We start from the raw sequence: 23,577 nt of genomic DNA, 5'->3' as shown, positions 1-23,577 counted from the left end.
TGAAAAAGGTCATATTTCAAAGCAAAAGGCCGGAAGATGCACCACGAACTCACATAGCAAATGTGCTGCCATCAAGTACATTTCACCCATCTTAACACTTTTTTAAATTAAAAAAAAAAATAAAACTTCTAAGCACTATGGTGAACAGATTCTTCAACTAAATTCCATGGGTCATTGAATGGACAATATGAATAATGATTTGTGGACTTCAGTCCCTATTGGTCTACTTTGGTCCCTACTGGTGCTTAGACCCTATTGGTCCTGGAGACCACAAAAGCTGCTTCGGCTACATAGACCACAGACAAGTGAAGGAGCCAAGAATGCAAAGCAACTATTAATGATTTTTACACACATGTACCTTAAATTTTTGAAATTACAATATTAACCTTAAATTTTTGCAAAACAGAAGTTATTCTCTCTCAGATCTCATCAATATGTCTAATATTTTGTAATCTCATCAATATTTTGTAATATCACATGTATAATATGTTTACATTAGGAATATTTACCAATTCTTTTTAGTTTTATCTCTTTTTCTATCAAAGATTTAATTTAACTATAACTTATGGTACCATCAGCAGCAATTATCATGAGCGGACTAGAAAAGGGGAATAAGTGGCCAGCGGAAGCAAAGTTTCATCTACTTCCCCGACTCTCCTGACTAAGCACAACATGACATCTGTCAACACAATAAACCCTTCTTCCAATCCACATACTCTCTATCTCCCTCCATTCCACCCCAATGAGTCCATCCTATTCTTGCCCCTCACCTCCCTGCGTTGACATCTTCCACTCCATCACAGGTTTCTTCACCATCCCACTGCCGATCTACATATATGCTTTGCATCCATCTTTCCCGTCTCCTTTTGATTTCTCCCAACAATCCCATCTCCTCCCATCTCACCACACCTAGCACCTTCTCCTTTGTGTTCCTTTGGATCCATTTCACCTTCTCTCCACATCCACATTTCAAAACCCTCCCTCTATATCCCTATCCTCCTACTTCACTGACCATGTTTCTGGGCGGTACATAACTACATGCATGCCATATCAAAGTTTTGACTATCCTTGTCTTTACATCCTTACTCCAGTCATCAATTCCCTCCTTGCAAAAACCTCTTTGCCCAATACAATTCTTCTACTTACGTCCCTCCTACTTTGATCATTTTGGTTCACAACACTTCCAAGATACGTAAACTCTTATACCTACTCTCGTTTACAGACTTCTATTTTAATAATTAACTTAGCTTTCACCTTTCTTGAAAATCAAATAGCATTTGTTTTGCTTACATTGATTTGAATCCCATTCCAATTGCACTAGCTTTCCGAGGCTGATTGGAACACTAAAACTTGTTCATTTGCAAACCTAACTGATTTTACGAATTCTCGCCGACTTCCATTCCCACCTCCAGTTCTTCCCTCAATGTCTCTCTAATCATTTCCTCCTAAAAATATATTTAACAGCACCGGTGTGAATGGACAAGCCTGCCTTACACTTCTCCCTAAACACAGCCCATTCAGACTCTCCCTTCCCCACCCGCACCTGAGCAGTCTAAGACATGTACAGGTTGCAGAGGTTAGCCTCCTATTCCTCCTATCGACTCCTATTTTCTCCAGTAAATTCTTTATATCAACTATATTTACTCTAACAAATGCCTTCTTGAAGGCCATGAAATAATTATATGGTGATTGTGTTCTACGTTCCACTCTATTACTGAGCTCATTACTGCAATGGCATCACTTGTGCCTCTCCCCTTCCTGAGCCCCTAGCTGATCACCCCCAAAGCAATCATTTGCCTTGCCCTTCCCATCTTCTTCCCATTCCCTCCCCATCAGTATGCACTCGCTTGGAAATAGATAGCAATTTGTAATTGTGCAACAACTGTTACCTGGGAGCTGAACGCAGTCAACCCCGGATTTAGTTGTTTCAAAATTGAAATTTTAATTCTGTCAGAAGAGATGTCAGGGACAAATTTCAAAAGTTGCTGATGTTTTGCAAAGCGATGGTCCTTTAACCATTATCACAATCATAGCTGACAAAAAAAGAATACATTAAAACCATTCCATCCAAGTAAATTTTTGCCCAAAGCCTAACTTTATTTCATCATCAGAACACTAAAAACTTGTTTGTCAAGGCAGTTTCTCCTGAAGTGCATACTATTGTTCATAACTTTCACTTAAACCATGGCGCATTCATGAATATTTGCCCAGCTATAGTATTTATCAGGCCCATAAGGCATAATCTCCTGAGGTAAGTAGGTGGAAACAAGGTCAAAGGAAGTTAAACTCACAAGTCCTTGAAGGGTGGCAGGCCTGGAAAATGCTCATCAAAGTCAAAAGCTTCATGTCCCAACTTGAGCACCTCTCTCAGTATTGAACTTAGCTGAGCATGTACACTGGGCTCCAGAAATAGGCCACTTCCTGGGAAAAGTGTAAAAGAAATACTGAGACTCTGTGCCTTTTAGTATTTTCACACAGCAAAGAAAGACAAACAAACTAAGAAGCTGTAATCAAACCTAGACATTTTATGCCATAAGTACTAAAATGCTTACCAAGAGTCGCCAGATTTTCAAGGGTAAGTTTCTCATGATTTAATGCAGTATTCTTCTTCTAAAAAGGGTATCACAAGTGAAGCCATTACACTTTGCATCAGTCTATAACTTGAGAAACTTGAAAGTGATAAGTAAACGCTCATCTATATGATTTGTGAACTCTTTGATTCTAAAGAAAAATTCTTTTCCAAGCCCTCCTTGGTGAACATGCTTGGTCTTCACCACGGCACAGCCTTTAACTTTAAAGAAGGTCATCAGCTAAGATAATAGATTCCATATTTGAAGGCACACAAGATGCACCGACAGATAAGACACTCGGGGATCAAGATGGTGCGGTAGCTATCGTACTGGCTTCCCACCCAGAGGGCCCAGGTCAAATCCTGGTGGTGTTGAATATATTTCAGTGAGGGTATCTCGATCCCTACTTGAGGTGCTTTGTGGAGGGCACTTGGAGTGAGTACGCCGTCCGTCGGATGGGGCGTTAAGCTGCGGACCCCTTGGCGCCTTTTGTCATTAGAGTAGGCTAATGCCGACGCCGGGTTTCTCTCCACCCTTCATCCTTTCCTGTCCATCCCCAATGACGCAAATGACCTCAGCTGTCGGTCGCCTCCTTCCCCTAAATACTACTACTAGATAAGGCACACTCATTTAAGTTGGACGCACAAAGCAAGTTCTAAGAGCTCACTTGAAAATGAAACACCATACCAGCTTAAGTTATAGTTCCTTTTCAGTTCTACACTCCACTTGATATAGTCTGTTGTGAGAAAATATGATCAGGTTCGTTCAATATCTAACTTAGACCTCTTTCAACATCCGAGAGGCAAGTAACATAATATTCACGTCGCATAATAGTGATGATCTTCATAATAACAATCCCAACCACATCATTCTTCAAGAGAATAATAAACTCAACAGACTCAGGCAAGATGCAATGGAAGTTCATTGCCAACAGAAACATAAATTTGCATTTTTCCACAAGTTTACTATCAATGTATAATGCATTTTGGTTCACAGGACCATCAACTGGAGCAAGACATGTCAAACAGTGACTACACTGTATTTCTTCACATTTGAAGATGAACAATGTTGCCACTATTTGACATGTCTTGCTCCAGGTGATGGTTCTGTGAACGAAACCCATAGTACATTACAAATAAACTCATGGAAAAGTGCAAATTTGCTTTCTCATGAGAATAATAAATATTATACAAGGGCAAATTGAAAAGTTCTCGGCCTGACAATGAAACACTGGGATTTTCAAGTTAAAAATTATTTTGTTTTGCACACAGTCACCCTCGTCTTCAACACACTTGGTCCAGCATTTCTCCAACATCAGCATTCCTTCCCGGAAGTGAGAGTCTGGAAGGCTGTGAAAATATCCGCCTGCGACAGCCCTCTCAACTTCTTCATTGGATGCAATGCGCTTCCCAGAAAAATTTCTTCAACTTTAGGAGCATATGGAAGTCAAAGGGTGTTAAATCAGGAAAATTGGGGGGAAGGTTGAGTGAATCACACCCCAAATCCCACAGTTTTCCCATTGCCAACTCACCTTTGCGAGCAGTTGCGTTGTCCTGGCGAAAGATGATTTCTTTCTTCTTCTCACAAACTTTGGCATCCAGCTGGTCAAGAAGGTTTCACCTGTTAATCGCTCTGTCTTTTTCAAGGTTATCAATTAATAGGATCCCTTTCCATCACAAAACACACTGGCCACAGATGCGACAGGCTTAGCTTTCTTTGGCGCCGAACCGCCCCTGGCTTCCACCCACTGCTCCTTCGACGGCCGTTTTATTTCTGGCGGGTAGCGGTGGACCCATGTCTCATCCATGGTGGCAAATCGCCCCACAAAATCAGTCGGATCCCTCTTGAATCGGTCCAAACATTCCTGCAGAAATGGTTTGCGCACTCGATTTTGATCGGCTTTCAGCAAATGTGACTTGCGCAGACCTTTCCCATTCCTAATTCTTCACGCAAGATGTTCCACACCCATTCCTCCGATATATATTCACGGCTTTAGCTATCTCGCTCACCTACACTCGTCCAACATCAATCCTATCCAGCACCTTTTCGATGGTTTTAGGTGTGCTCGCAGTTTTTGGTTGCCCTTCACGTGGGTCATTCGTATCGAGGGGCGTGCGACCACGTTTAAATTCAGCCGCCCACTTTTCAATGCTCGATGTTGAAGGAGCAGGGTCTCCCTCTACACTTTTAATAATGTTTGTTGGATTTTTGTTGTATTTTTTTTGGATTAATCCATCCAAAACAAAGAATTTTATGACCCCATTAAATTAAAGTTTTTCCATTTCAACAAAAACACGAAAGATGACCGTTGCAACATAACATGTAAACAAACTGTTTGAGAGAACGAGTTGAAACTTGTCCAATGAACTAATGACAGGTGCACCCAAGCAGGAATCAAAAATTGTTGACGATTGGACCGCCACCTATGCACCTCTCTTTCGGGCCGAGAACTCTCCAGCTTACCCTCACGCATTAGCAAATATAATTGAGTCAAAAAATGGTACTCACCATCACGGGTAAAAATTCAGCATTGAATGTTGACCCATGCAATTTGAACCTTCGCATATAAGACGTGGGGGATAGTTTGAACCACAATTATAGAAAGAAACCGTGCATCTTACATGCTGTCAAGTTTTGGCATTTTCGATTGAGGCTGTAGAAATTGCTAAAACATCAGAGAATTTGGACTGAGAGGATAGCTGAACACACTCTTTCACTTGAAAAAGAATTTCTCATGAGAATCAACCACCGTCCAATAGCCGCAGCAGACATAGCGGCCAACCAAGACACGCCTGGTTATATGAGAATCCCATATACACTGGCCAAACCTCAGCGGAGTTCACTTCAGTCAGAAAGATGCTGACTGCAACACCAGCCAAGCACACAACCAGAGAGAACACCATGGGAGAAGCATGAAAATGCTGGTGCTACCTGAACGTTACCACAGAAGCCTTCATCATAACTCCTCAAATAATTGCAAAGGAAAAAAATATGAAACAAAAAAATTAATTCATTATAATGAATGAGCAAACAATCAATGATTTTTTCACCAAAAAGTACAATAAAATCGGGCATGGGGCAAAAACAGAACCAATGTTCCCAGGATTTGATTAATTTGTCACGATAGAAAATGATTTATTTGTAAAAGTGCTCATATTTACATTTACTAATTCATTCGATTGTGTCGTGAATTCATTTCCATTTGCGTCACAAAATCCACCACTTGTATGACAGTGTCTCACTCTATAAATCAAAATGAAACAACTTAGCCACAAATGAGTGCAATTTTTTTAACCATATCCAAAATCATTCCGATGGAAATAGAATTGCTCATTTTTTAAAGAAATTCTTTCATACATTCGCAACCGACAAAAATATCAAGACCATACTTTCAAATGAAAAAAAGGCAATACTAATTTGGAATGATCACTCCTTGGGCATGGGCCACTTTAATTTCCAATATTATGTAATAAATAACCCATTTACTCTTGGATGCTGTCTTATTTTCAATTTATAAGGAATTTAATTTCCAAGTGTTTAAAGGACCTTGAATTTTGGTCAAATGGGAATATGATTTCTTGGAAGGGTTACTGTTATTGCCCATTCCACAAAATCACAATTTTAAAGAAAAAATTTACAAGCCGGGCATTAGAAACTACTGTGGAACCTCACTTAATGGGCAACTCGCATTACGAGTAATTTGCCTGACGGGCAAAAATCAATTTTATAAAAACGACTACCTTAACTAGCAACGTTTGATATGATGAGGAGAGGGGAAGTATTATCAGATGAAAGGTGTGCCCGTTGTTTGAGTCTGCGTTTAGCACTTGTTCCACGAGGATCTCAAGTGTTGCTTGTGATCACACCTTTTGACAACCATGTTCAGACATATTATTTCTGATTTTTTGCACCAAGTTTGATAGACCCTTGCAAAAATGTCACCAAAGAAAAAGCTGCAAGAAAACAGCCATCAGAGAATAAAAATTACTGCATATATGAAAAGTAAAACCATTGAAAAGCTAGAATAAGGTGTGAGAGTGACTGATCTAGTACATATAATTGCTTGACATCAACAAATTGCGCGATTCTCAAGAATAAGAACCAGATTAAGGGCATAAGGGAGTCGCAAAAAATATCTATGCAACAGTTACATAATCTCAGCGATGTTGGCAGGATGTTTCTCACACGGATAAATTAAGAGAAATTGTAATGCAACAGTATTAATGCACATATCATATTTGAGAAGGCATAAATAATTTTTGCTGACCTTATTGAGAAGATGCCGAGGTCATCATTGATCAAAGAAGTATTTAAGCGTCAGGAAAGGCAGTTGGATTAACATTATTCACAATCCCAAACAATGCATATATAACTTTCATTGAATAAAACGTGTGCATAATTTATTGCTAACAGCAAATACTGCATTTTCATTTTTTACATTCATCTTTTTGGGACAAATCGCTTTGCTTGATGAGGGTTTCACATGAAGAGTAGGATTCTGGAACGAATTATGCTCATTGAGTGAGGTTCCACTGTTTACTTTTCCCTCTCCCTCCACAAATGGCAAGGAAACAATGACTAACCTGTCAAGAAGATATATGATAAGTAACTAAAACGCAGAGTCGGAGAAACCATAGCGGTTGAAGTTGGACGCAGCATCTCCATCAAGAGAATCCACTGGAGGGACACCTCGGCCAACGCAACTTTTTCCGGTGGGGTGCACTCTGTCTCAGAGCTGGAACACAAGCAGAAAGAGATCTGAACCCCATTTTACAAGAATTTCGAGGGCAAAAAGAATCACCTTTGGTAACATGGAAGCACTTTGGGAGGAATAGGATGGCGGACAAGCATGCAACTGAAAAATGGGGTATATCGACATTATATGTACACCCAAACATTAATTAGTGATGATTAAAAAGAGGAAACAACATGTTGAAAATATTATTTAACCAATACATTGCTCTTCCAAAATCGTACACACAATTGTAAGGCAAACAATTCCCAGTTTATATCGTTTCCAGTACACATTCATAAAAATGAATGCATTGCATTTGCCAAACTAAATTAATCTCTGAGAATGCACACACGTATAAGAAGTTTTTCATTTATTACCGCCTTCCAATCCTGTTTATTTTTCATTTGATCTTTCAGGTCACATATTTCAGGAGGTGTGCCTGCATTTGGGTGCTTTGGAGAAGGAGGGAAATCAGAAAACACTTACCGTTAACCTGTATTAAGTTTTCAAGAATCAAAATTCAATTTCATTCTAACCTTTGCTCCTTTTGGGTACCACAGATATCGGCAAGTATCCTATAAAACCAACTGACACCCATACAATGCCCACTGCTGGCAGTTCGATAGAGAAGTGATGGAAATTCATGGCTTGGACTCTTCTCCTCCAAAATGCCCAACTGTTTCATCAAGACGTCCGTAATCACTGGCAAGCTGTCACGTAGAAAATAGAATAATATGTGACTGAAACTTTTCTTAAAATCTAAAAATATATTTACAAAGCCCAGTTTTGTTACTATATAGTATATTGTATGCACTCTGAATAATAACTCATATTTGTTCAATTCTAAATTAACCTTTGGATCTATCATGCATGCAAATTGAATAAAATATGAAGATGAAAATTCATAAGGCTCTTTATAATAATACAACACCCTGCTTCATGATTTTTTCGGGTCATATTGGTACATTGGCAAATCCACTTACTTTTGAAGAGCCTTCTGCAGTAGAACAACTTTGGATTGTTCCGTGCATAGACCAGTGGCTGATGGCAATGGCTTACTCGCATTATCCAGGGACAAGAAGTCCATCAAAGATGACAGCTGAGAAGTATTCCTGCACAAAATATTTTAATCATAATTGAAACTAATTATTAAAGTAACTTATAAATGAACAACAAAGGCATGCATAATTTTCAGAAATTAACAATTGTAAAAATAAAATATTCGCAACAGATATAAAGTAATTAATTAAACATGGTTTTGAAAACAAAGAATCACTTGACCCAACAACAAAGCCAGATGTACAAATTTCTAATACAGCTGAACCTCGCACAAAAAGCATAATTCATTCCATAATCTTCCCTTTAAAGCATAGCACTCACAGAATGAAACAATTTCTCCCATATAAATAATGCCAAATATGAGAATGCATTCTATGCCAGGAAAAATAAATAATGTTCAAGGTTTATTCAGAGAATATAATATAGAAATTGGTAGGGATGGTGAATCAGCGTCATTTTCTCTTCTATCGTGGAATGAACCAATCATTATGCAAATTCAATTTGTAGAAAAAAAAGAATCAAAATAATAAGTTTATTATTTATGATGGGTACATTGTACATTGCTATGTATGATGCATACATTCCCAATTATCTTTTACAGAAAAGCTGTCTAGAGACATTAGCTTTCGCCAATGTTTCAACATTTTTTCGCAAAAAACTTAAAAAAAGATCCATCTTGTCACAATTGAAAGCCTCTTCTGGCAGGTAATCCTTGGAATGGTTTTTTAAGCCGCAGAAGCAATTTTCTGCCGACTTTGAGTCAGAGCACCCTGCTATGCTTCACAAAATCCAGTGGATGCTGGTGCTTCTCTTAAACTTCTTGAATCACCCACAGCTTCCCTTAAACACTACTGTTTTGGCCATTGATGATCCTGACAAGACCTTAACTAGGCCAGCAAAAATCACTTATGCCTCTCCACTAATGTTCTCGTGAATAGTATTATTGAGAACACAAAATCATTGTGTAGATTACTTCCCCCTTAAACTCTCATCCATCTCCTTAAATTTGTCCATATGCTTGACAATAGTGTTGCTGTGGACTGATGGTGTGAGGCCTGCCCGTAAAGGATCCAGCTGTGCAATATTTTGAGAAAAATAGCCCGCCTAGAACCATGCGGAGGCCTCTCAGTCGTCCCCTGCAAAGTACTCCCCTTTGAGACCTCACACTTGAATCAAGTAAAACATAAACCAACTAACAAAAGGACATTGAAATCGGCAACGTATTTTGAGTCATTTTTTGAGCCATGGGTCTGCAGCCATGACCCAAACACACCCAATATGCCCACTCTTCCCAACAATTGTTAGAGGAGGATGTGATGAGGCGGCCGATGACCATTCCAACGGAAAAGATTTTCCCCATTGTTTTGAAAAGTGGAAGTGAGGGAAGAAAAAGAAACTTTGCACGTCCACATAAAGATTTGATATCTCACACGCCCATGGTTTCGATGTTTATCAAGTGGAAGAGAGACACTGGGATGAGCGTGCGTGAGGTCTCCCAAAGGGGGGAGAGAGTACATTCTTCACTAAGGCCTCCTCATAGCTCCATGGAAGGCTACTTTTCTCAACATGGCTGCACGGCTGGATCAGATCTCATCTGTGCACGCTAGATCAGCTACGCTCACACCTTGTTCTCCCTTTTCAATGTTTTCATTTTTATTTCTACAGTTATTTGTATTCTCTCATGGCTGTCTTCTAGCTGCTTTTCATTTTGGGACATTTCCACCGGGTTTATTAAACTCTGCACAGAAAATATCAAAAAGAACATGTTTGAACATAAATTTGGAAAAACGTGCGATCAATTTTGACACCACGATGCAAGAGGATCACGTGTTAAGCACAAATTGAAGCAGCAGGAAAGGAATGGCTTCGGGAATCCACTCATTAAGTGAATCCGTTTTGATAAATATGTTAGCTTGTTATGCGAATTACTTGATATGCAAGGTTAAGCAAGACTCCACTGCACTGGACTCACTACACAAATGTTTAAGGGGCCAATAATATCTCCCAATGATGGATTCCATAGAGTTTTTATAATGCACAAAAGATGTATCAGATAGCAGAAATAACTTACAAACCTTATTTTGAAGAATTGAAAATTCTAACTTTACCTAGTCTGTATATTTATTACTCATGTGTGTATGTTAAGGATAATATGAAACAACAAATCACCAATGCTCAAGTACATGGGCAGAATACTCAACAGAGTGTTCAAGTACATTTGTTCTGCCACTCTTATTCTATGCATAATTCGAGTCCCTTTCATGTGGCCATCAAAATTTTCAATTATCTGCACCTTGGCATAAAGACTGCTCCTCCTAAGGGCACATTTAAGAAATATCTCAAGCATTTCCCGATAGATATATGCTATTATAGTGTGGAAGAGGAGTTTCTGGAGTCTTCCGAACACTGAAACAACGGATTGTTCGTTCTCTCACTTGTCCTATATTACACTTTCTAAAGTCCAGGGACCAATGAATATTATTTACATCATAAAAAGACTAGGAATGAGAAAAGCGTCCACTTTGCCAACTTCATAATCATAAGTTAGTGGGGTGAAGGGATGATCAAGTGCATACTTGTACGCTTGTAGGAGAGGAAGTGAGTGGATGCAGATAAGGCTGCCATGGTCAAATTCAAAATTTCATCATGGTTATGTAATATTTCAGATTGAATTTGAAAATGGAACCAAAAACTCCCAACAATCCAACTGGTTCTATGATAACTAAATATCCGGCATTGAATCATACACATTTAAGTTTTACTCTAAGATTTTTGCAGCCATCACCTCCACAGCTTTCAACGTGAAGGTCAGTCGTGATAGATGAAGGTTGACGGTGATGCTTGGGTTATAGAGAGGACCCCACTAACTCTTAAGAACTCATGAGCCATCCATCAGCCAAAACATATACCCAATCCCAAAGAAATAAAATTGATAATAAAGTGTAAATTGGTGAATTCAAATTGACCAGAGAATCTAATTATCACTTAACGGGTTTCCAGGCTGCTCTATTCTGTCCTCCTGACATGACTACCCCCGTGAAAAGTTGCAAATCCTTGGATCAAATACAAAATGTGAGTTGTGATAAAATCTTCATCATGGAATACAATTCTCACGTCGATCACTTGGAGTTTAACGTCTCAATCATCAAGCATAGGCAATGACACGTGGGTACTTACCCAAAAAAAGCAGGCTCAAAAATGACTTCTTCAAAAATCTTAGCTCTAAGGACTGTGTCATCAGATGAGAGCAGGGGAACAATGGCAAGAGCAGCCGAATGATATTGCATTTGGTCCACATCCTTGACGTAGATCTGAGAAAAGAAAGGGAACGAGATACGGAGGACAATGATCCTCACTCTTGGATTGCATAATATAAACTTAAGAATATATCAACGTTTTCAATCACAAAGCGTTCAAGAAAGAATTTTGTCAAGTTCCCTGAGTCACACCTTCCAATCCAATCATAGGCTTATTTGAGTCCTAATTTAAGCTCTGCATTCAATACACAATCATATGATAAACATTTATGTATCACATAAATTTAAATACTATTTACACATACATTCTTGCATCACAGGATAAATTAATGTGCCACCAAATAAATTTGAACAAGTTTAATAAAAATATCTTGTGGATGCAATAAATTAGCACCACTCATCCAAAATGGAAAACTATAAATTGATGAGGTGGTTTGTGGGTGAGAGGAAATTGCACGACAGTAATCAACCACAACATCTCAACCAGAAAACCCTTCTGTAGCGGTTTACGGGGATGTTACTTCCTCGCCAGTGACCAACTAGAGACACACCCAAACACTCAACCCAAATGGGATCCTTCAAAGATTTAAAGGGACTCCATCGAGGATACCTGGATTCATGAACACAGACACACTAACCGTGACTGTTTATGGGAATTAATTCCATGCACCAGGGACAAACACGGAGCAGACAAACTCACCCACACATTCAACGAGGGCCTAAATAATGGGAGATTATTATTCCAAATTGAGCAAAGTCAAGGAATGATAAAAAAACAGAGAAAGACGAGGTCGGATATATGACTTTCAACCACCAGGTGTCCCTCCTCAGTGAACTGAAGGAAAAAAGGACTCGCAACAGAAGGTTTTAAGTGAATCAGGAAATGGACAAACATTAAATATAAACATGAAGATGAATAAGGGGTGGCGGTGAGAAATTGTAAGAACCAAAGACAGAAAAGAGGAGGATAGTGTGTGGGGGGGGGGGGGATAGACAAATAGACAAAGGAAAAGAGAAAGTGCTTAGACGAGTGGTGCTAATTTATTATGGCCATAGGAGATTTTCTTTAACCTTGTTTATTTCAAAGAGGCTGTAGAGCTCAAGTTTCCTAGCTTTTAATAAACTTTGTTCAGCTTACCTTGCTACCACCAAGTCGAATCACAGAAGATAAGAAATGTATTTCAAAGCGGCAAAACCAATCATTATTCAACTCTTTCGACTTCAAAATGTTCTGCATGTACTTCAACAAACTGGGATTGCAAAGAAATAAAGATGAAATCTGAAAAAATCATTTGATAATAAAAATATGCACATGTATATCCTGTTAGTTATGAATGAGCGTTTATGTTCACAAAGACCATATTATGGATGTGTAATATACGTAAAGAGTCAAGAGAAATACAGAAGTTTTAGTAATTATGCCCTTCAACAATTTCAATACCAACTAGCATTTATAACAGCTGATTACTACATTAGAAGCTTTCCATCCTTTTCCTTACATGTACATTAACAAGCCACATAAACTACTTTGTGTTTAATCTGGTTATGAACCAAATAACAAATCAAACTCTTTCAAATGTGAAAACATTTGCGCAAAGTGTGCTACTTCTATCCTAAAATAGAATGTGTGAACATTTACAGTGAATTGAGAAGACATTTCTATTATACTTCATTTTTGGAATATAAAATACCGTGGAAATTATAATAATCAACCTGTAAAACATTGTGCATTAACAATTATCAACAAATGCCTAGTAAAAGCCCTTAGCAAGCACATATCATGTTTAATGGGAATTTATATTAATGCAAAACTGAACCGAGAGACCCACATCAGCAAGATATTAAATAAACTGAGCAAACCTGTTTATTAGCATAAGATCCTCAAAATATGGCAAACGAATTCAATAATTTCTTCATAGCTATCATTGGCGAAACAACGGCACAGAAAAATGTTCTAAATGATAGCATAGAAAAAGTAATGCACATTAGTGTATCAATTTACTTAAATCCCACCTCAGAAAATGAAGTCAGAAATATAATCAAGAATCTAAAAAAACAAAAAATCCAGTCAGCATGATGGCATATCAAATTATCTAATAAAACTTTGTCAGGAATCCTTCACTTTACCAATTACCAATATAGCCAATGAATCGTTTCTAACTGGGCAATTTCCTGAAGAATTAAAAATAACCAAAGTTATTCCACTGCATAAAAAGGGAGTCGAAGACCAACTGAATAATTACAGGTCAATCTCACTAATTTCATGTACTTCAAATATACTTCGAAAATTGATGGAAGAAAGACTAGTGAAATTCCTCATGAAAAAATAAAGTTTCTCAGTCACAGCATGGCTTCACAAAAAATAAAAGTGTAGAAACTGCATGCAGTGATTATGTAACTAAAATTGCCCAAGCTTGAAGTGATAAAAAGCATGTTATAGGGGTAAATATGGATCTATCAAAAGCCGTTGATTCTATAATTCTAGCATTCTTTTCACTAAACTAGGACATTATGGTATCAGGGGAGTAGCTCATCTCCGGCTTACATCTTTTTTGGAAAATACGAAACAGTATATAGAAATTGTCGGAAAAAATGGTGCTACCTACAAATCAACAATGAAAACTATTAAATATGGGGTCCCACAAGGTTCCATATTAGGTCCTTTACTTTTCCTGGTGTATATGAATGACATTGAAAAAGCCATAATCTCTCCAGAGAATAATAACATGGTGCTCTATGCAGATGACATAAGTCTAACAGCAGGTCATACGAAAACATCTCAATTACAAATAGATATGTGTGCTATGGTGAATTCAGTCGCTCAATGGCTGAATGTAAATAATTTACAACTAAATGCAAGAAAAATAGTTTACTTGGCATTTAGTAATAGAGACCTTCGGTTAAATATTTCTGTAGAAATAGGAAACCAATTGATACCCAAGTTAGAACATACCACCTTATTGGGTTTAGAAACAGACAACAAGTTAAGCTGGAGGTTTAAAATGGAAAAATGCAGTAAAAAATTATGTTAAGCCCTATTCCTTTTAAAAATCTTGCCAACTATTGTAATACAGAAGTATTAATCCCAGTACACCATGGTATATTTGAGTCCATAGCTCGATATGGCATCGTCTGCTGGGGGAGCTCGGCACATGGAAACATCAATAGAATGCTAACCCTTCAAAACAGGAAATAAGGGTTATATTTAAACTAAATGCAAGAAAATCCTGCAGGGAGTGCTTCAAATGTCACAAAATCATGACCATTCCCTGTATCTAAATGTATAATGTGATTTTGTATGCCTGCACCAAAACCCCTTCACTGGTCAGAAATAGGGATGTTCACAAGTGCGACACCAAGGGTAAGGATAATCTTCATAATGACCATTGCAGAGTAGCAGCACTTCAAAAAACTCCAGAAGTTTCAGGAAGACTGCTGTTTAATTGACTCCCAGAAGAGTTAAAACAAATACTCCCCCCAAGAAAATAAATTTAAAAAAAGTTGAACAATTTCTTTTTAAATAATGCTTGTTATAGTGTCCAAGAGAACATAGAAAGAGCCAATGTAGGGATTTCTGTTTTTTAAATCTTTAATATTCATATATTTCATGTACATTATTATTCCTATGAATTGGTATGAATGTTAATGCACCTATAAATGTAATTGAATCCTAACGAAGCCCATACAATTATGTATTGTTCTATGGCGAATAAATCTATCTATCTATCTATCTAAGTTAAGAAAGCTCAACTTTCTCATTTCAAATGAGTATCGTTCAACACTCTACCATGCCTTCTTTCAATGTCATTCGAATTATGGTGTTGAGTTATGGGGTCATTCCACACAGGTTCAACAAATTTGCTACTGCACTATATTGCTAACATCCCACCACGTGATTCATGCTAGCCTTTTGCTTATTAGGTATGGAATCATGACTACATTAAGTTTATACATCTTTAAGGCTCTGATTCATGAGAAAGTTAATCTAGAAACTTGCCAATTAAGATCTTATATCCATGACTACACCATAAGGGGTAGAGCAAATGAATACTACTTACTGTACACTGCCCCCAACTTACAACCCATTTCATTAACATGAACATTCGACTGATAACTGGCTGCCTACTCAGTTGAAATCAGACTGCATCCCAAATTTCAAGAGTAGGGTATATGCATGGCTACCCACTTCACTCATTTGATGAATTATTTTAATCTTTATAACATTTAAGAATTTATGTTTATGAATTATGTAATATTAATATTGATGGCATTTATTATAGTTGTACCATTAATCAAAATGAACAAAGTATTGTTATATTATTATTTATTTATTTATTCAAGCACAAAAGATACTCCCGAGAATGGAATAAAAAATGAGGAGATGCACAGCAAAATGAACACTCAAAAAGCAACCTTACCAGCGCACAAGTACATAACGTAAGCGTACCTGCAATGACGTGCTTCGGTGGATGGACACCGTGGACAAGAGGAAATTGGCGAGGGGGAGCAGAAGGGGGAGGGGCCCTGTGGTGCGCAATATCGGGGTTATTTCCCCGCGCCAACGCACACCTCCAGCGGAGGGCAGTGCTTGCGGGTCCCTCACCACTCTGGTCCACTCGGTTGGTCGCAGAGATGAGTGACTCCTGGAAATGTACGTATGTTAAGAGAGCGCTAACCAACCACATGATTCAAATGACAGTAAAACAATAATCAACGGGCAGCCAAGCAAATTAAATTAACAATGACTTATGCAAGTATTTGAGAAATTACACTAAGTTCAAAAGTGCCCGGGGAAAACTTATTTTCACATAATTATTGAATTTGGAATTCATGGATGATTGGACCATTTTATCATTGAGCTTATTTGTGCATCCATGGGGATGAACAGGTCGAAGTGCAACAGAATCAGCTGAAACACGACAGTTATGTTGCCCCTGAACTCCTTATTTACAGAAATAGTCACTTTTGGAGTGTGAATAGACTACATTTAATGAGAAACTTGGGCTTAAAAACTAAAGAAAACCAAAGAAAAGACCCATAGACCTTATTGATGCAGCTGCTCATTCCACGTGCTTCCAGCCTAGTGGTGTTATCACAAGGCACGAGCACGTGCGTGGCCTTTTCCAGGGCTATTCTATCTTAGTTTTGCTGATTTTATGTTGAAATGTTATTTTTGGGGCATTGCTTTAATTTATTTACCCAGCCAATTTTAAAATTTGGCTTCCACATAATTTTCCCTTCAGTCCACTTGCCAAGCAATCCTCCTTACAATTTGCTAAGAGTTGTAAAAGCAATGAATACTATACACTTGCTCGGGAAAAATCACTTGATTCACTCACAAAACAAATCCTAGGCTAATTCCAAAGAAACTGCGGGAGATGCCGCAACAGTAACTTTTAACGGAGTCATCAGCTAATGTGCATTTCAATGCAACAATTTCAGAGCGTAAAAATCATTCGCCTTGACTGGGACTCGAACCCAGATCCCTCAATATCCGGTCGAGTGCTTTAGTCACTTAAGTCGAGTGCTTTAGCCACTTTTAGCCAAAATTTCAGAGTTTAAGAGGACGCCTCGGTAGCTTGTCGGAAATTGTCATTGACTGTACATAGTAAAGCATTCACAAATGATTTCCTCCAACACTTTCCACCTCAAATATGCTGATTTCTCTTTTTAGGATCCCAAATTAAAAATTTCTCCAACCGTCTTCTTACACATTGAAATGAAATGAAATTATCGACTTTGATAATTCCACATACTTTATTTAAAAACACGACCCAGGTTGCGAGGCTCAATGTCATCATCAGGTGGTCCTCGTAGAAGCAAACTTGGTACACATGTATGCCATCTGATTGGGAGAGGGAGAGGGTGGAGGGGTAAAAAGGTTAAAACGTGGGTCGGAGGAAAAGAGTATTATATCTCTTGGTGCCAATCGTTGACTTGGAAGAGTGGTATGTCTGAGAGTGGGGAATGGGAGGGATACAAAATTTCGTTGACAAGTTCATCCTTGCAACGGATGCATTTCAAAATTTCTAACGTAATCATCTCATCCGCGATCCGTGGTTTCCTAGTCCTTTTCGCATTAACGGTTCCAATAGTGTCTTTTGTGGCTTTCGACAACCCTTTCTTGATCATTCCCCATTTTTCTTCGATAGTACCTTTTTACCATCCTCCATGATTTCCTCTACCGCCTGTTTGTATTCGTTCTTTTTCAAACCATTTAATGCTTCTACATTCCATTTTCTAACTCGCCGCCCCTGCCTTATCTCTTTGAAATGTACGCTACATTTCATAACAACTAAATTGTGGTCAGAGCCCGCATCCGCTCCCGGGAAGCTGTGCGAATTTATCACACTATTCCTAAACCTGTGTCTAACCAGGATATAATCTAGCTTATACCTTTCTGAGTCACCTGGCATTTTCCATGTATACCTGCATCTTTCGTGGTGTCTAAACCAAGTGTTGGTGATGACTAACCCCTGTCTCCTGCAGAACTCAACTGCTTTCTCCCCGCGGTCATTCCTCGTGCCTAAACCGTAGTCTCTCACCTCATAACCATCTCTACCGTCGCATTCAAATCCCCCATCACTATCAAATGTTTCCGTGCGGGAACACACGCGATTATGTTATCTAACTGATTGTATATCCTATCAACCTCTTCTTCCTTATGCTTGCTCGGTGGCATGTATACCTGAATAATAACCAAGTTCGTCGGTTCTGCTTTTATCTCCACAAGTAGTATTCTATCCGTTACCTGCTCTATGTTGACTACGCTTCTTCCTACCTCTTCATTTAATACTATGGCAACCCCTCGTTGGCTCTCGTCCCCGCCGCTGTATATTATTCTATACTGATCACTCCAGTAATCCCGGTTATCCTTCCATCTCACCTCAAATAGACCTAAAATATCTATATTTCCCCTTTCCATCTCTCTCTTAACATTCTCCAATTTCCCTGTCCTCATCATTGTCCTAACATTCCACGTTCCTATTCTAACTAAATTGGTCTTTTTGTCTTGCTTCTCCTGTCCTGCTGCTGCTGGTTTTCCCTTGCAAGGGTTTCGTGGGATGACGATGGACTACCTTTCGGCTGGCTCCTAACCTTCGACCTTCGAGCTGGCATGGGTGACCCTACCAGGAGTGATTATTATTACTCCCGCCAGCACAGCTCTAGGGGTCATCGGAACGCACAAGCCCTTCCACCACGTCAGGGTTGTAGTCCGCGGAGGGACTCTACCAATAACAAACAAATTTCAAGCATACGTAGTAGTAGTAGTAGTTTTGAGGGGAGGCGACCGACAGCTAAGGTCATTTGCGCCATAGGGGATGGACAGGAAAGGATGAAGGGTGGAGAGAAACCCGGCGTCGGCATTAGCCTACTCTTTACGAAAGGCGCCAAGGGGTCCGCAGTTTAACGTCCCATCCGACGGACGGCGTACTCACTCAAAGTGCCCTCCACAAAGCACCTCAAGTAGGGATCTCAAGCATACGTATGTATCATTCAAATAGCAGGACAATAAAAGAGAAACATACTACATCTTGACTGCACAACACTCTTTCAAGGAAATACTCCCATTCTATGATTCGAAGCCATGATATGAAACAAAAGTTGAGCCCCTTACTTTTTCTTCGGTCTTTTGAATTATACTGAATATTCTGGCTTCCAAGTGATGATTTTCGACACAAGGACATCATAAATTACAAAAATGATTGATTAATTATGCCTTTTTTCCTGATTATAAGTACATGCAAGGAGCATCAACTGATTAAGAAAGTTATTAACTCAATTTAATTTTTTCTGAGAATTGCCAAAGGCTATTCTAAGTTAGTGAAAGGGAAGTATGGTCCATACTCTGGGAGAGCACAAATTTCTAGAGGCAGACTTGACACAAAAAGGGACTGCAAGTCCATTGAATATCTTCGAGGATCTTCTTTCTAATGCTCAAAATTCGGCCTGGATAAAAAAAATAAAAGGTTCCTTGATGCATATTACTATAGCCTAATGTCTCCTTTTGATAGTAGTATTCAAGTTTATACCGTAAAATGATGATTATTATTATCTTAGTTATTCTGCCGGTTAAGGTAGGTTTTGGATGGACACATCCTGTAATACTGTTCAACAGTACATTTACTTGCCGTCCTAGAAAGAAACACAACCTGACATCGGATAATAAAACATACCACTCTTCATCTACGTGTACTTCCTTCCTCCCTTCATTCCGTCCAACATCCCTGTCCCCTACTCCTGCCCTTTCCTTGTTTTCCCAACATTATCCCCTCTATTACAGTCTTCAACATCCCATTGCCCACCATTATGCCCTTCGTCCATTTTTGCTGTCTTCTTTATGATTTCTCCGAACAAACCCCTCTCCCAGCCCACCATACCCAGCACTTCATTTGTTTTCCTTTCTCTCCATTTCACCTTCTCCATCCTTTTCCACACCCACAATTTCAAAAGTCTACTGCTTCAGTGACCATTTTTCCACAACATACAAACTATGCTCCACATCAAAGTTTTTACAAGTCTTTTCTTTACATCCTTACTCAACGTCCCTGTCATCAACTCCCTCCCCCTTGTGAAAGCCTCTTTGCCTAGCGCAATTCTTCTCCTTACGTCCCAACTACTTGGACCGAGTTGGCTCAAAACACTTCCGATACACGTAAACTGTTCTACCTGCTCTAGTTTTTGCCCTCCTATTTTAATGTTTAGCTTAGCCTTTCTCTTTCTGGAATACCGCATAGGGTCATATCCCATTGTAAAGTTAGTAAATAAGAATAGAAATTTAATCAAGCCTATGCCATTTGGGGCTGCTCAAAACTTGTGAATAAATGGAGAAAAAAGAATAATAGAACTGCAAATATCAAAGATAATGCGAAGGGAATGTACTCCTGAGGAGACATTACAAAATAGCTAGTTCAGTGTGCTTGAACTGTCGGTTTCTCTCTTACCACAGCCTCTTCATCAGCAATTTGAAGTTGTCACTTGCCAGGAATTTTATGATGCATTCTTCAAGCACACAATTGACACAATCATGTAATTCCCTCTTGAATCCCGAGTCATCACCACCGCTGAGTCTGGAGAATGCAGTCGACAAGAAACTTAGACAGGAACCCAAGAGCTTCAGGGCAGAGTACTGAAAGAAAAGAAAAAGAGATAAAGGTATTCGCAAACCATCACTCATTTTGTAAATATTAATAGACAACATGGGAAACATTGGAAAAATTACACACGATAGGATGAAACAGGGGAGCAACGAAAAACAGAGCACGGCGAAGCTCATACCTTTGGTACTTCTTTCAATCGAATGATCTCCGTGAACCACTTCCTTACACACAACAGCAAAGGACTCAAGATAACAGATATGACCCGAGCTCCAGCAGGTTGACCAAGGGCAGAATGGGTGAGAATAGTCCTGGAAAGATAAGACGGTACATCAACAAAACTGCAGATTATTCTGAACTTTTTAAAATTTTGAAATGACATTTTATCACATCAACAAAGAAAGTCTTACTTCTGGTATAAAGAAAAACACAAATTGCAAAGTTTTTCACAGTGAAAAAGGTTGGCACTAAAATGAAAGTGAGGCGCAAATTACCCATCCTCAGCCACAGTCAATGAAGTCTCCAGAAGGCCTAGCAAAGCCGCAGCATATTCGTGGTCAAAGCACTTGGACGAAGGATCAACTTCCATTGAAGCATGCTGGTGATGATGGAGTTGATTCATGAGCAGGGGAGAAAATTCCCTAGGGGAGGAAAAGATTCATTGTCAATAACTAAACAGTTTTTTGATTCCAAATAAAATAAAATACAATGAGGCATGCCTTTGACAATCCAAAAATCAACCCCTTTATCTTAAGTGGCTCATTCAATGCTTGACACGACTTGACAACATTCCATTTCAATCTTCACTTAATAGCGCACAGCTTTGTAGTGATTACTCATTGAATTCAGCATATTTGGCACAACATGAAATTTTACACAATTAGTTTTCAACTTCCACCACACAGGTACATAAAGCTTCACTATAATTGATCCCAAGAAATCAATGGTGATAAGAGTATGCAGAAAAGGTGGTTTCCATGTACAAACGTGCTGGGGTTGCCATAGAAGTGGTTGATATGGCAAAGTGCATGTGCGTAATCACTACCGATGACTTATGATGAGGGTGCCACCACACGAGTGCAATCTGTGGTCGAGCTATTAAAAAATTTGGATTAATTGGATGAATCGTTGGCAAGAGTGGATATGAGGTCGAGGAACGTAGCTACCATACTCTTGTGAGGCCCCATTAACGATACGACCAATATGTATGGGAGCAAATGGAGAAAAGCCTCATTTGGGAAATTGAGAAGGTAGCAGAGGAGGCGATCGGCGATGGCTGAGGAGAAATTGAGTTGCTTCAGTGGGCGTGATGCGGTGGAAGTCGAACATAATGAACAGCTGATCAAAGCACTTTTCCACTTGATGCAATTTTGAATTTTAAAATTTACCTGATGACGATGTAATACATCGAAACCCGGTCATGAAATAAAAAACTTTTATCAAGTGGAAAAGTGCTTTGATCAGTTGTTCACGGCTGAGGAGGTCATTCGCCCCATTAGGGATGGATGGGAGAGGAAGAAGGGTGGAGAGGACCCCAGCATTAGCCTGCTCTCAACAAAAGGTGTCATGGGGTCCGTCCCATCCAACGGACACTCACTCTGAGAGCTCTCCACAAATCACCTCAAGTAGGGATCGGGATACCACTGAAAAAATGCACCATCTCCAGGATTTTAAACCTGGGCCCCCTGGGTGGGAAGCCAATACGTTACCCACAGCACCATCTCCTTGAGAAGGTTTAATGTGAGTAGGCCTGAGACATTAAAAACTGTGATGGTACAATGAAAAAGGTCACAGAAATAATTTCACAGTTATAACGGGAATCATTGGAGCAAACACTATTTAATGCTAGGTTGAACTTATTGCATAAATTCAGAGCCATTTGTTTCAGTAAGGGAGTCTCATTAATTATTCATATTCTAATACACGTTGGTCATTTGGATAATTTGAAAAATAGATGCCGGAATTAGCAGACTCAAGGACCCCTTCTTCCCATGGACAACATGGGGTAATAACTGTAGAATTAGAGCCAACCAGAATGCCACTTGCCACCCACAATGTCTGGAGAATAAATAGTTTGACTGATGCGCATGCATTTTCAACTGACCCCTTATGTTTTGTTGAAATAAGACCAAAGGGTGAGAAGGGCCCTAGGAAGAGATCGTCCGGAGCAGAGGATGTTCAGACGAAGATAGATTGAATAAGATGACAGAATTAAACATTAAACTATGGTGAACAGTATTTATAAAAAATAAACAATAACTATTTGAAGCTATTTGAAAGCAAACACCTTCTTTTGATTATACAGAGGCTCTAATATCAACGGCATGAGTCAAATAACTAAATACCTGCCGCAAATAAATAATATTATAAAATATATTTTCAAAAATTAATTGCAACTGAAAGACATAAATAGTCACTCGAAGAGCTTTCAATTCTATAACTTCATTTAAGAGTAGACATAGATGAGCTATGGATGCCACCCTCAGCGTCCAGGGAATAATTAGTTCTACTTAAATACATGCTCTTCCACTAACCTTGTGTGTTTTGTTATAATAACCCATTCTTTCCCAATGACCTCATTACTGTTCTGTTCATCTGTATTTAAGTCTCCCTTTCAATCCCTCGTCCCTCTCTGTGGGGTGGGGGGGGGGATTTCCTGTGACCTGCAACGTTGGGTCTCATTCCCTGCCTTTTACAGTCTCCTCAGGGGGTAGAGTGTTTTGTGCTGTATGTTCATGTGGTGGTGGTGTTTCACATTCTTGCTTGTTGTGTCCTGGCTTGCGTGTTGTAGGATGGGTTTCGTGCTGCATCCTGGGGTGCAGTTGTTTGCTGATTAATGGTACATGTGTTTGCATGAG

General features: G+C 39.1%; 1 protein-coding gene across 1 annotated transcript in view; it reads right to left on the bottom strand.

Moving 5' to 3' along the window:
• Positions 1 to 21,354, bottom strand: part of LOC139695697 (RNA polymerase II-associated protein 1-like) — a 36,452-nt gene extending 15,098 nt beyond the window's left edge. Inside the window, exons 1-10 of the mRNA XM_071594474.1 lie at positions 21,214 to 21,354; positions 20,901 to 21,030; positions 20,567 to 20,751; positions 16,069 to 16,264; positions 12,760 to 12,900; positions 11,542 to 11,675; positions 8,289 to 8,417; positions 7,842 to 8,015; positions 7,154 to 7,305; positions 2,292 to 2,421 (exon numbers count right to left, since the gene is read on the bottom strand). Coding sequence (XP_071450575.1) covers positions 2,292 to 2,421; positions 7,154 to 7,305; positions 7,842 to 8,015; positions 8,289 to 8,417; positions 11,542 to 11,675; positions 12,760 to 12,900; positions 16,069 to 16,264; positions 20,567 to 20,751; positions 20,901 to 21,030; positions 21,214 to 21,341 — 1,499 coding nt within the window. The 5' untranslated portion in view covers positions 21,342 to 21,354. The remainder of the gene's footprint in view (positions 1 to 2,291; positions 2,422 to 7,153; positions 7,306 to 7,841; positions 8,016 to 8,288; positions 8,418 to 11,541; positions 11,676 to 12,759; positions 12,901 to 16,068; positions 16,265 to 20,566; positions 20,752 to 20,900; positions 21,031 to 21,213) is intronic.
• Between the last annotated feature and the right edge of the window lie 2,223 nt (positions 21,355 to 23,577).

This window comes from Hetaerina americana, unplaced genomic scaffold, assembly GCF_022747635.1.
Source record: "Hetaerina americana unplaced genomic scaffold, ioHetAmer1.1.p SCAF_62, whole genome shotgun sequence".
NCBI lineage: Eukaryota > Metazoa > Arthropoda > Insecta > Odonata > Calopterygidae > Hetaerina > Hetaerina americana.
The sequence above is the reverse complement of the archived record's forward strand: the minus strand, read 5'-3'. Positions and strand labels throughout refer to the sequence as shown.